The sequence below is a fragment of the Pongo abelii genome, chromosome 2 (genome assembly GCF_028885655.2).
Source record: "Pongo abelii isolate AG06213 chromosome 2, NHGRI_mPonAbe1-v2.0_pri, whole genome shotgun sequence".
Taxonomy (NCBI): Eukaryota; Metazoa; Chordata; class Mammalia; order Primates; family Hominidae; genus Pongo; species Pongo abelii.
The window spans coordinates 37,415,792-37,429,590 of NC_085928.1; the positions used below are offsets into that span (position 1 = coordinate 37,415,792).

General features: G+C 36.3%; 1 protein-coding gene across 50 annotated transcripts in view; it reads left to right on the plus strand.

Moving 5' to 3' along the window:
• The window catches only part of ABI3BP (ABI family member 3 binding protein), a 255,427-nt gene that overhangs the window by 94,322 nt on the left and 147,306 nt on the right, over window positions 1-13,799 (plus strand). For all 50 annotated transcript variants that reach the window (XM_024245145.3, XM_024245155.3, XM_063721849.1 and 47 more), the window contains exons 3-4: window positions 6,619-6,687; window positions 10,376-10,508. In XM_024245145.3, the coding sequence (XP_024100913.3) occupies window positions 6,619-6,687; window positions 10,376-10,508 (202 nt within the window). The remainder of the gene's footprint in view (window positions 1-6,618; window positions 6,688-10,375; window positions 10,509-13,799) is intronic.

Sequence of the window (13,799 nt, forward strand, 5' to 3'; positions counted from 1 at the left end):
CCACATTTTCTTTATCCACTCTATCATTGATGGGCATTTGGGTTGCTTCCAAGTCTTTGCTATTGTGAACAGTGCTGCAATAAACATACATGTGCATGTGTCTTTATAGTAGAATGATTTATAATTCTTTTGGGCATATACCCAGTAATGGGATTGCTGGGTCAAATGGTATTTCTAGTTCTAGATCCTTGAGGAATCGCCACACTGGCTTCCACAATGGTTGAACTAATTTACACTCCCACCAACAGTGTAAAAGTGTTCCTATTTCTCCACATCCTCTCAGCATCTGTTGTTTCCTGACTTTTAATGATCGCCATTCTACCTGGAGTGAGATGGTATCTCATCGTGGTTTTGATTTGCATTTCTCTAATGACCGGTGATGATAAGCATTTTTTCATATGTTTGTTGGCTGCATAAATGTCTTCTTTTGGGAAGTGTCTGTTCATGTCCTTCACCCACTTTTTGATGGGGTTGTTTGTTTTTTTTTCTTGTAAATTTAAGTTCTTTGTAGATTCTGGATATTAACCCTTTGTCAGACGGATAGATCGCAAAAATTTTCTCCCATTCTGTAGGTGCCTGTTCACTCTGATGGTAGTTTCTTTTGCTGTGCAGAGGAAGCTCTTTAGTTTAATCAGATCCCATTTGACTATTTTGGCTTTTTTTTGCCATTGCTTCTGGTGTTTTAGTCATGAAGTCTTTGCCCATGCCTATGTCCTGAATGCTATTGCCTCGGTTTTCTTCTAGGGTTTTTATGGTTTTAGGTCTTACATTTAAGTCTTTACTCCATCTTGAGTTAATTTTTGTATAAGGTGTAAGGAAGGGATCCAGTTTCAACTTTCTGCATATGGCTAGCCAGTTTTCCCAACACCATTTGTTAAGTAGTGAATCCTTTCCCCATTTGCTTGTTTTTGTCAGGTTTGTCAAATATCAGATGGTTGTAGATGCATGCTGTTATTTCTGAGGCCTGTGTTCTGTTTCATTGGTCTATATATCTGTTTTGGTACCAGTACCATGCTGTTTTGGTTAATGTAAACTTGTGGTATAGTTTGAAGTCAGGTAGTGTGATGCCTCCAGTTTTGTTATTTTTGCTTAGGATTGTCTTGGCTATGCAAGCTCTTTTTTGATTCCATATGAACTTTAAAGTAGTTTTTTCCAATTCTGTGAAGAAAGTCAATGGTAGTTTGATTGGGATGGCATTGAACCTATAAATTACTTTGGGCAATATGGCCATTTTCACAATACTGATTCTTCCTATCCATGAGCATGGAATGTTTTTCCATTTGTTTGTGCCCTCTCCTATTTCCTTGAGCAGTGGTTTGTAGTTCTCCTTGAAGAGGTCCTTCACATCCCTTGTAAGTTGGATTCCTAGGTATTTTATTCTCTTTGAAGCAATTGTGAATGGGAGTTCACTCATGATTTGGCTCTCTGTTTGTCTGTTATTGGTGTATAAGAATGCTTGTGATTTTTGCACATTGATTTTGTATCCTGACACTTTGCTGAAGTTGTTTATCAGCTTAAGGAGATTTTGGGCTGAGATTATGGGGTTTGTAGTTCTTCTTGAAGAAGTCCTACACATCCCTTGTAAGTTGGATTCCTAGGTATTTTATTCTCTTTGTAGCAATTGTGAATGGGAGTTCACTCATTATTTCGCTTGCTGTTTGTCTGTTATTGGTGTACAGGAATAATGGGAAATTCAACTCAGTTATCAACAGTCCCATTGTTTTTTTATCCACTGTCATTCTTGGCGCCAGCAAGGGTCTGGCATGTTTAGTAAAGGAGGATCATACATTTGATTTAGATGTTTTAAGATATATTTTATAAGAAAGTACCCCACTGAATTCTTATTTATTCAGAATTAGCATTTCTTTCAAATGACTTTTCAGCACCTGTGGAAATAGACTTACTTTTTTTTCTTTTTTCTTTTTTCTTTTTTTTTTTTTTTTTTTTAGACAGAGTCTTTGCTCTGTCGCACGATCTCGGCTCACTGCAACTTCTGCCTCCCAAGTTCACACCATTCTCCTGCCTCAGCCTCCCGAGTAGCTGGGACAACAGGCACCCACCACCAGGCCTGGCTAATTTTTTGTATTTTTTAGTAGAGATGGGGTTTCACTGTGTTAGCCAGGATGCTCTCGATCTCCTGACCTCATGATCTGCCTGCCTCAGCCTCCCAAAGTGCTGGATTACAGGCATGAGCTACCACACCCAGCCTTTTTTTTTTCCCCTTTATGTTACATTCCTGGGATAAACTATATGTGGTAATAATTTATTATTGTATTATGTGCTGTCAGATCCAGATTCTGCCTGTCAGTATATTTTTAGGGTTTTCTTGCATCGATATTTATGAATGAGTTTGGTTTGTAATGTTTATTGTGAAATGCTTGCATTTTGGAACCTGTGATCCTTGCTGTAAAGATTTTTTGAACATTTTCCTCTCTTGTAATATGTCCTTAGACTTTGTAGAACACAAACTCTGCTTTCTAGAAATCACCATTGTTACTAATACTTAATTCATACTTTTTGTGTTTGACATTGTTACAGCTTTCCCCTCCCCCCCGCCCCAAGACAAGGTCTCACTGTCACCCAGGCTGAAGTACAGTGGTGCAATCTCAGCTCACTGCAACCTCTGCCTCATGGGCTCAAGCAATCCTCCCACCACAGCCTGAGTAGCTGTGACTACAGGTGCCCATCACCATGCATGGATAATTTTTGTATTTTTTGTAGAGATGGGGTTTCACTGTGTTGCCCAGGCTAATCTCAAACTCCTGAGCTCAAGCAATCTCCCTACCTTGGCCTCCCAAAGTGCTGGGATTACAGGCTGAGCCACCATGCCTGGCCTTTGTTACAACTTTAATTATCTTTAAGAACCTTATGAGACTACTTTGCAGGAAACTGAGGTACACAGAGGTTAAGTACTTTGACTTGTGCTAGCATGTAGTTGCATAGGATTTAATCTGTTTCCAGAGTCTGTGCTCTTATGTCCAGAAAATTAGTTTAATGAAAAAATTGTTAAACATAGCAAGGGCCTTTTTCAGACCCCCTTAACCTAATTTCTTTTAGGATTATCTTGGTTTATTTCATGCTTCTTTTGTGGACACTTTAATGACAGAAACTTTGCATGCAGAACTAAGCTTCCCTGTGACAACATTCTGAAGCAGTGAGGCTTGCAATGCAGGCGTCCTCTAATGGGAGCAGACCCAAAATGTGAAAACTGGGATTTATCAAACTGCAATTATAAGAGTATTACTGAAAAATCCAGTAATTAACAAAATATTTCAACAGTAGATTTCCTTAAGCGGTAAACTGTCCCTGTCCTCCACAATAGGGCATTCAAAATATTAAGCAAATTAGATTTAATTGGTCTGCAACATTGTATAGAATTAACTATTAGGAATGGAAACTTTGTTAAGGTAACTGCATTCTATGCAACTTTTCCTAAATTGACATTTTAAGTATATATCTTTCTAAATGAAGTCACATATATTGGCAGAATTTCAGTCTACAATGTATATATTTCCGGGCTCCTATAAATCCACAAAGAATTTTATTGTACAGAACAGAAATAGAAATTCTATTCTTTAGTTTTATTTTTCCACACCTGTGTCCCCAATAGAGCACAAAGACTCCCAAATATGTGTATGTTGGAAATATTTAATGAGCAGTAAGAGCCAACACATGCAACTAGGTAATGACATTTGTTCCAATTTGTAATTGGCTGTAATAGCCTATGCTTTATGCAAAATAACTGTGATCATAACAAAAGGTATTTTTAAATTGCTCATGTAACCATATGTCTTGGATCATGGTACTATCTTTAGCCTCTGTGTATGTTATTTTTCTAGTGTTTCAGGTCTTTTTTTAAAAACCTCTAGACATTAGGCATGATCCATATGAAGGAAGAATCTAAAAGGTTAACTCTAAGAGACTCTGCTAGAGTGAGAACAACTTAGGAAAACTAGGGGTTTTGTTTTCTAAAAGTGAATTCCTGAGATTTATTAAAAGAGTATTTTGTAGACTTGATTAAGATAGTTACATAACTTGCAGAGCCAAGAACAAAATAAAAACGTAGGTCCCCTGTTTCAAAAACATGAAAAAATTGTTGCAAAGATACTAAAATATAAAGCTTTTTCCTTTTTGTGATTTCTCCTTTTGTCACGATTTTATTTATTTAATTTACTATTTGAAGTCTTAGTAAATAAAAAATTTAAAATTATTAGCATGAAGTTTACTTTGTATCTTTATATTGTTCAATCCCAGGTTTAAATGCAAACGTAAGAGCCTTTAACTCCTAAGTGAAATGACTGAAATTGCACAATTTGTATTTTACAGTTTATGCATATATGCATATGTATTTTGTTCCTACCAGAATAGTGGAAATGCTGCACAAAACTAATTCAGCTGTTTATTTCACTTCTTGATGTGTGCACATGCTACCAACACTCTTCTTTCAACTTATTTCTGAATGAGGAAGAGTTTAAAAAAAAAAAAAAACCTCTGGGTTTCCCTATCTTTCCCTTTTCTGCTTTATCATTTTCAGCATAAGTGGTTGGCAAATGCATGAGTAAGAAAGGATATGATAGAGTTTCTTGGTCACTCGTACCTTAAAGTGACATTGCCTTCTTTCTGCATCTAAAGCAAGTTCTGGTTCCAATGGAAAGTACGGCCTCTCACAGCTCTGTGTGTCCCCCTCCTTACCCTTTTACTGAATGGTAAATGTGACATACTTACCTTGTTCTACCTTTGAGTCTTGCTGAACTCCCACACATCATGGTTCCTTTGGAATTATATGTAATGGATTCCTCCAATGCCACGAATGAGTGAGGAGTCAAGAAAATGCAGACATGCTTATTGCTTCTGTTTCCCCCACTCACATGCATGCTGTATTGTCCCTTCAGACTTCCCTTGCAAAACAAAAGTTCAAAGATAAAAGTATTAAGAATTTCAAGATGGTGACAGCAGGACCTTAAACCAAGCATGGGGCCCTTCTGAGCATGGGGTCCCATGTGACTGTATATACCACATGTCCATGGAGTCAACCCTGCCCCAATTATCTCATCTACAAATTGAGGTGATAATAGTAGTGCCAGGAAGGATTGTCATGAGGGAGCAATTAAGTTATAATATAAGGTTCTCAATATAGTACCCTGCACATAGAAACCACTCAGTACATGGTAGTTTATTGCTCTATATCTCAAAGAAAATCAGGAAATGGTTATTGTATTCCTACTAGGAAACTTGTTTATTTGATTTGGGTCCAGCATTCCTTATACGAGCCTCACTAAGCAAGATGTGCTTTCAAACACACGAGACTGGAACAGAATGAAATGCTCCTTTATCTGTGTGGTGGGCAGCAGGCAACTGTACAATAATCAGGCAAAGCTCTGAGGTGAGTTCATCAGGCTACCTAAGTTACTTTATTCGGCGGTAATTACTGCAGCAGGTTATAGCCAATAGTGCTGTATAAGGTGTCCAGAAAAAGACAAAGGCACAAGTTACTAAGAGAAGTTGAGTTGCCAGGTTGCCTCCATCTGAAGAGAGGTCAGCTCTGCAAAGCCTTGGGCAAGAAGGCCTCTGCTCCAGACTCATGGAGGGGATACGTTTGAACCCAGAATGAAAACAAAACAAAGACATGAAGTCTGCCTGAGTAAGTAGATGTGAATTCTGGCTGACTACAGCATCCAAATGATATTTCTTATAGAATGAGTTTCAGAGTTTAAAGTTCCAGAGAAACATTGTAAAGAATACTCATCAATCCATTAATCCAACAGAGTTGCTTATAAAATGCTATTTCATATGCCCAAAATATATTTGGTTTATTTACATATGTGTAACCAGCCATTCATCTTGCAAACATCAATATTTAAAAAATTATTTGATAAATTATTAGCTCCTTATTGAGTTAGCATATGCTGATTGCTTTAATATAATTTTATTTAAAACAAATATCTTGAGATTCCCTATGTACATTTCATTGAAATATATTTAAAATGAAAATTATACCAACTTATAAATTGGTATAATTTATAAGTTTATAAATTATAAACTTATAAATTATAAATTATAAATTTATAAACTGTTTAGAAATTGTTCGTTAAAAATGACTAGCTATGAAAACAGGCTGAGAAATTACATAAACAGGATACAAATTAGGAAGGGCATTGTAAATATTCCTGTTCCCATGAAAGGGAGTGATTTCAGCTCATACAGGTGAGGCCCACGGTGTCTTCTGCAAGTAGAATTTTTCCTTCCCTGGAGCATCAGGATTGGCTCTCCTTGAGGCACAGGGTAACAGAATGGACATACTCTGATTTTTTAAAAAATATATTTACAGAGAAAAGAACTGATGAAAACAGCATTTAAAATCTGTGTATAGTATGATTATTTTAAGACTTCTCCCTCACCCTTGCCCATTTGGTTTGGAAAATCTGGATTTAATTTTCATTTTAATGACTTAATAAACTTCTCAGGAAGTGTTAACTTTTCGGATTATTGGGTCCTCTCACTCCCTGGAGCTGCGGTTATGGAGGATGACTCAGGGAATGCTGAATCAGGGTAGGGGTGTGCTGCCTCCAATACTGGTTCTCAAAGGGTTTTTCTGATAAATAATGTTATTGTTTCCAGATGCAGAGCCGAAATATCTGATAGTTGTGCGACCTGCTCCACCTCCAAGTCAAAAGAAGTCATGTTCAGGTATAGTCCTTTGCTTTGATTTTTTTTTTCCTTTATTAACTTTGAACCATTACTTTTCATCTCTCTCGGACCTATGGAGACCAGATGCCTTGAGAAGCTTTAAGAATGTAGAGGAGGTGTCAGCCCTGGGTCCACAGTTTACCCTTTTGGAGAAGTAACACAGCCAGGTGGTAGAGACTGCTTGGGATTTTCTCCTAGTGCCACCACTTGCAAACTGCAGGGAATTACACAAGTTATTGAACCTCTCCGCTCCTGGATTCTGCTGCATAATAGGGTTGTCCTTGAGGATTAAATGAGTTAAGGACAGTGCCTGGCCTGTAGTCAGTGCTCATTTGGGGTTAGCTCCTATTAGCCTGTTTCTATTGTGCAGTGTGTGAACTCATGCTCACTATTGTGCCTTTCAGATGTTAAGGGCAAAATTTTATGTCTCACCTTTTCTTAAGGAGACTGTTTACATTTTAAAAGGATAACTCGTGTATGTGTGTTAAATAGATCAGCACGTAGGTTTTATTTACTCCTTATCTATCCCTTCTAAACCTCTTCAATTCAATAAAGGAAGGATTTCTTCCATAAAATAAAAATAATAGCAACACTCATGTTTCCAGGTCTAGGAAGACTTGCAACAGGAAAGTGGATATATAAATAAGTAAGTAGAAACTTTCTACATAACTAAAGATTAAAATTCTATGTCGTCTAATTTCACTACCAAAACTTCTTCTCAGATCAAATAATATAGCTGACCATTGCTACAAGGAAGAAGCTGTGAACATGCTTTTTCTATCTGATGTTGCATCTTCCTAACTCTATATAGAGTTGATCACAAAATTTTGCTTTTCTTTCTTTTTTTTTTTTTTTGAGACGGAGTCTCGCTCTGCAAGCTCCGCCTCCCAGGTTCACGCCATTCTCCTGCCTCAGCCTCTCAAGTAGCTGGGACTACAGGCACCCACCACCACGCCTGGCTAATTTTTTGTATTTTTTTAGTAGAGGCGGGGTTTCACCGTGTTAGCCAGGACAGTCTCGATCTCCTGACCTCATGATCCACCCCCCTCAGCCTCCCAAAGTGCTGGGATTACAGGCATGAGCCACCGCGCCCGGCCTGCTTTTATTTTTCTAATGTGAATGATCTCCAAGTAATTATTTCCAAAGCATGTTCATCTTTTATGGTACACTGGATACCATACAATAAAAGGATCTTTTTGTTTGTTTGCTATATTTTTCTAGAGGAATAAAATGGGAGAAAGAGCACTCAGCTATTCAATTATACTAAATAGCTTAAATCAGAAATCAGTTGCCACAATTCCCTCCCCTCTTTCTGCTGATTTCCACTTCTTTTAAGAGCAGCATTGAATGGTTAAGCATTTTGAAAAATACGAATTCTTTTTCCTGGCCTCATAGATTATCCCAAAGCAAAAGGGAAATTCCAATCACTCCTTACAACTTGTTAGTGAGAGTTGTCCACACAGTTTTCCACATACTTGAAAATAGATGTACTCTCAATATTTCAAGACTGTACTTCAAAAATATTGAGCCACAAACTCAAGAAACATCAGTGTGATTCCGTGGAATCTGTTTTCAGATGAATACTCACTGAACTGTTTCTTGATAAAAATATGATCATAGTACAAATATACAAAATTATGTAAGGAATGTCAAGAGAATGATTATGCCTTAGCACTTTATAACTTCATTTTATTTTGAGGATTCTATGACACTAGCCTTAGAAATTATTGTTTACTTTATGACCAGCTCAGGAAATTGCTTCATCTTGCTCAGGATATAACACCCCACCTTTCTTTTTGGATAGCGGGTATAATTTTGTTTTTGTTATCTGCATTTAGGAATAATGTAATGACTAAGGGATTAGCTTCCATTCATTCTATATTTGTATCTGCCACATAAATTGTAATTATTTAATGATTTTTATATTAGGATTCAACCTTAGTGAAATAGTTATTTGGTCATACAAATAATTGGGAGACCATTAGTTTCCCTTGGTCATACAAGCCTTAGGTTCCTTACTTGAAAAATATGTCTTTCATCTCTAAATGGCATTTAGAGATGAAATATACATTAAGAGCCAAAACAGTGATATCATAAAAATAAAACTAGGTTGTGATTGAGGAGACCCAGGACTTGAGTTTTGACTTTGCTCTTAGTGTGACTTTGGACAATCTTGAAACTTCTCTGTGCCTTATTTTTCATCTGCAAAGTGAATGAGATCGTTGCATCACATTAGTGAAAATCAGCTCAGGAATTGAAAAGGGAAGATCGGAATCATCCCAGGGCTTGTTCAAACTATAAGTGTTCCCTGCCTTCACTGCAGATTCTAATCTGCCCTCATTGGAGCTCATACATGACAATTTAAATCACCATCATAGGGGGCACAATTACAGCTGGGTCTGCAAAAGTTACAGAGAAGAATAAACCCGTGTTTCCAACCATGTAAATGATAACTATCATTGAAAATTATTTCAAACATCTTTAAAAGTCAACAATCCTATAATGAGGCAATTTGCCACCACTAGGTTAGGTGTATTCTGTGCTAAGAAGGGTTCTTGCTTGAATAACAACTTACAGAACTTAAATTTAACAAAAGAAACAAGCCTGACACAATTTTCAAGAGCATTTGATTCAGATGACCGCCAATAGGCTCATGCAGGGGGCACTCTCCTACCTACCTTAATAGAGGTGGCAGGCCATTCTGCCATTTGGCTCCCACTTCATTAGATAGCACAAGTTCTTTCTAGAGCAAATACAACATTCATAGTCTCATGAAATAAAAGAGGGAATTCAACAGCAATACAAAGCATGTATGTTTTATATTCTATATAGTTTTATTAGGCTTTCTATCGGATTTTTATCTTATTTACTCTAATTATTTTTAATGAGTCAGCATTGGTTTTCATGGTTAAGGTTCTTCCTGTTTTTCGCTGCCCTACTTCTGCAGTTTCAGATAATTTTGAAAGTGCAAGTGCCTGCTCCTGTGTACTTGAACACAATCTCCAGTGATTTATTAGTATAACTCTTGGCATTATTCAGATCCAGTTGGCACCATCAGAACAACTGTGCTTCCTGTGTTACTCCTACTCTTCCAGCATTGTTAAAAAATGTGTTTGCCTTCTCCATTTAGGTACTCATTGTAAAATATATACTTTCTACAATAACATCAAGAGATTTTACACTTCTAAACAGGTTAAAAAAATTGTAACCTACAATCTAGATAATAAGGTTTCTTTTCTTGTCTTAGATGTTATTTCACACTCATTCACAGTCCTGGGAAAAAAATAAACATACTTGCATTTTATCTGTAAAAGAAATTAAGTGTGTGTATGTGCGTTTGTTTATTTCATTCATCACAGCTAAGACCTCCGTGTCCTTCCCTGACCCACAAGAAAATAAAACTAGGTACAGCTGGATATTGTTAATATGTGTACATGTACAAAATACATATACATGTGTATGCATATATGCATATGCACACACGCATAGACACAAATCTGAAAAAGGTATTTGATTCACATTTAAATTAATGGGCAAAAATTAGTAATAATGTGGACTATAGAAAAGGAAAGGAACTTGATGTTTTCACATTTTTCATCATCTTGCCAAGTCATCTTTAATGCATTTTACCCAAATCATGGCAACTTACTAAATGTCTCCTGAATTAACCTGTATGCCACCTCCACAGGTAAAACTCGTTCTCGCAAACCTCTCCAGCTGGTGGTTGGCACTCTGACACCAAGCTCGGTCTTCCTGTCCTGGGGTTTCCTCATCAACCCACACCATGACTGGACATTGCCAAGTCACTGTCCCAATGACAGGTAATATTAGCACTTGCTTTTAATAGCATCTGTACATGCTTTAGAAGAATATGTAAGTATCAGGACTATTAGCATTGACTTAACACCTCTTAGCTGTACAGCCTGTTCTAGGTGTGAGGGGAACAAAGGGGCCCTGCCCTTGAGAAGGTTATCTACCTGAATAGAAAACACATACATGTAATTTTTTTCAAAAATCATAAACTATTATACAGGAAGTATGAGTCAAATAGCATAGCAAATGGGTGGTATCAGTAATAAGTGCAATTAGAAACTCAGAAGACGGGGCCAAAGGCAGTTAGGAAAGACAATTAAAAGTTGGAAAGTTGATTGGAAAGGGATGGATCTTTGATCTCACAATTGAAGTGCTTAAGTCATACTTCTCAAAGTGTGGTTCCCAAAGCAAGCAGTATCACCATGTCTTGAATTTGTCAAAAGGTAAATTCTCAGGTCCCCCTCAGACTCACTGAGTTAGAAACTCTCAAGGTGGGGCCCAACCGTTTGCGTTTTCACAAGCCTTCCAGGTGGTTTTGATGCCCACTGAAGTTTAAGAATCACTGGCTTAGAAAACTGAGGAGAGACACACAGGCAGAGATATAAGCAGAGGAAAAGCAAGTTGGAAATGAAGCTACCATTTTCTTTGGAAGAACAAATGGGAAAAATCTAAGTATATTTTTAAACTACTGCCATTTATCCATCCAACCATTTGATGCATGTATTTAGATGCATTGGATGGATATGTACTAGGCCCTGTGCTACATGCTGAACCATACTTCTAGGTTGGTAATAAAATGATGTTTGCTTATAAATATTTACTATATTAGCTTCAAAACTCAGAAACTTGCATCTGGAAAAGCGTTCAAAATTTTCAAGCTTCAATCAAGGCATTTTATTTTTAAAGTTTTCTATTTTAAATACATTCAAAGGGATTTTTACATTTCAGAAGTTTTCTTATTCCCTTTTTGAATGAAAAAGATTTATTGAGGTATAATTTAAACACAGTAAAAATGCATAAATATTAGTGTACAGTTTGAGTTATGACAAATGCCTATAACCATGTATCCAATACCCATCAGGAAATAGAAAAATTTTATCACTCTAGAAAGTACTTTCCTCCAGAAACAACCATTGATTTGATTTCTATCACCATAGATTAGTTTTTCCTACTCCAGAATTCCACATAAATGGAGTCATATAGTATGGGTTTTTTGACTGTCTTCTTTCACTGAGCATTGAGATTCATTCATGACATTGCAGATATCAATAATTCATTCCTTTTTTGTACTCCTGAGTGATAGTCTATTATGTGAATATTCAAAAGTTTATTCTCTTGCTAATGAGCACGTGAATTATATTTTTTTTATTTATATGAATACAGACTGTATAAACATTTTTGCGTAAGATTTTGGTGGACATACATTTTAATTTCTCTTAAACATAAGTGGAATTTCTGAGTTATAGGAAGATGTATATTTGATTATTTTTTGTTTGCCTAATTTTTCCATCTACATTCCCACAAGCAATGTAGGAGAGCTCTGATTGCTCCACATTCTAAAGCAGCATTTTGTGTTGTCAGCATTTTTCATTTTAGCCATTCTAGTGTAGTAGTTTTTCATTACAGTTTTGATATGCATTTCCCTTACACTAAGGCTGTTGCATATTTCTTAATATGCTTTTTGGCCATGTTTATGTTTTTTGTAGTGTTTTATTTATTTTTATTTGTCCAAATCAAACTAAAATGAAGGAATTTTAAAAGTGTTTATAAGTTCTCAAAATTACCTTTCATCTGACATTGGGAAATCTAGACTCAAGAAAAAAATCAAATTTTCCTTCATATGCCCATGGTTCTCAAGGGATGAATACTTGGAAAAACATGTAGAAGATATTTCCAAAACCCAATTTTTTGAAAAATAATTTTGAAATGTTGCAAAGAATCTGAAATACTTTTTATTTCACCCACCACTAATCCCATGACTTATTTTGTTTGGAAAATGGACCCAAAAGAACATGGATTCTTGTGATAATTCCAGTTCCTAATGGATCGATCTGGGGTACTAATGCGGAGAAAATAAACATTTATGGATTGCTCTTTTTCTTTTTAAAAATTATCTTGATAAAGTTATGGAGAGAGAAAGGGAGAAGAGAGGAAGGAAGAAAGGAAATTTGGTAGTCTTACAGCAAAATGCAACCTGATTTTAAGGGTTACTCAACTTGCTTGATAAATCTGTAGGACTACTTGTTTCAATAGGTTCAGTAACCTGGCAAACTTGTGTAGCATAATTTAGAGTAATTTCTTCCTCCCGCCCTCAAGCCTCTCCTGCAATTTCACTTTGTCCTACTGACTCTTCTGTAAAAGAATCTATCTGATGACTGATTCTAACTAATAGATGTTGCCATGGTTTGACAGCACCCTGAGATAATGAATATAGAGAAAGTTAGGACAGATGACCTAATGGGAGCTAGGATTCTAACCCAGGCTGTTGACTCTAAGGCCCAAGCTACTCAGACCATGCATGGATCTCACCCTCACCCTCACCCCCTTGCACACATAACCTGGCTCTACTCTTATCAAATAGATGGAATTATGCACATCAAATCACAATATTCAAAATCGATAATTTCATTTTGAATAAAGTCTTTTGAAAGATACAATAATGACAAGCAAGATATTCCTGCCCAAAGTAGGGAACCATTAGGACATGAGTTGAAGGGAAGAATTAAACAGTAATGACTAAAAAGGAGTATTTGGAATACTTGTAAATTTCATTTCCCCATGCTTCCTTAGCATAGTTAATAAACTGACATTTAAAGTCTTTGTGATGTTTGAGGAAAAAAATAATAGTCCCGATTTAAAAGCCTGGAAATACTGTACATATTAGAAGCATCCAAATAAATCTGCCAGAACTACAAATTAGTGTAACTAGAAGCAGACTAGACTTGGAGAAATCTACCCTCATATGTTCATGCAGAATTTTTTTAGAATTTAGACTAATCCAGTAGGCTAGCATAAGCAATAATAACTAAAAATGATGGTTATTTCCTGAAAATTGGAAGATTAATACAGCTGAAGTTTTTCTTCAGGAATATCTTTTTACAAAACCATTGCAATCTGAATGCACTTGGCTTGCTACAGGAACACCAATTGGTATCATTTTAATTCATTGATATTTGGTTCCCTCTGTACAGTCTCTGATTTTTAAAAAAAATGATTTACATTGGTTTGTGCAGCCTCATTTATCCTGTACAAATAACTTAGTGAATTTGTTTTTATATTTTGACTATGGACTTTGTATA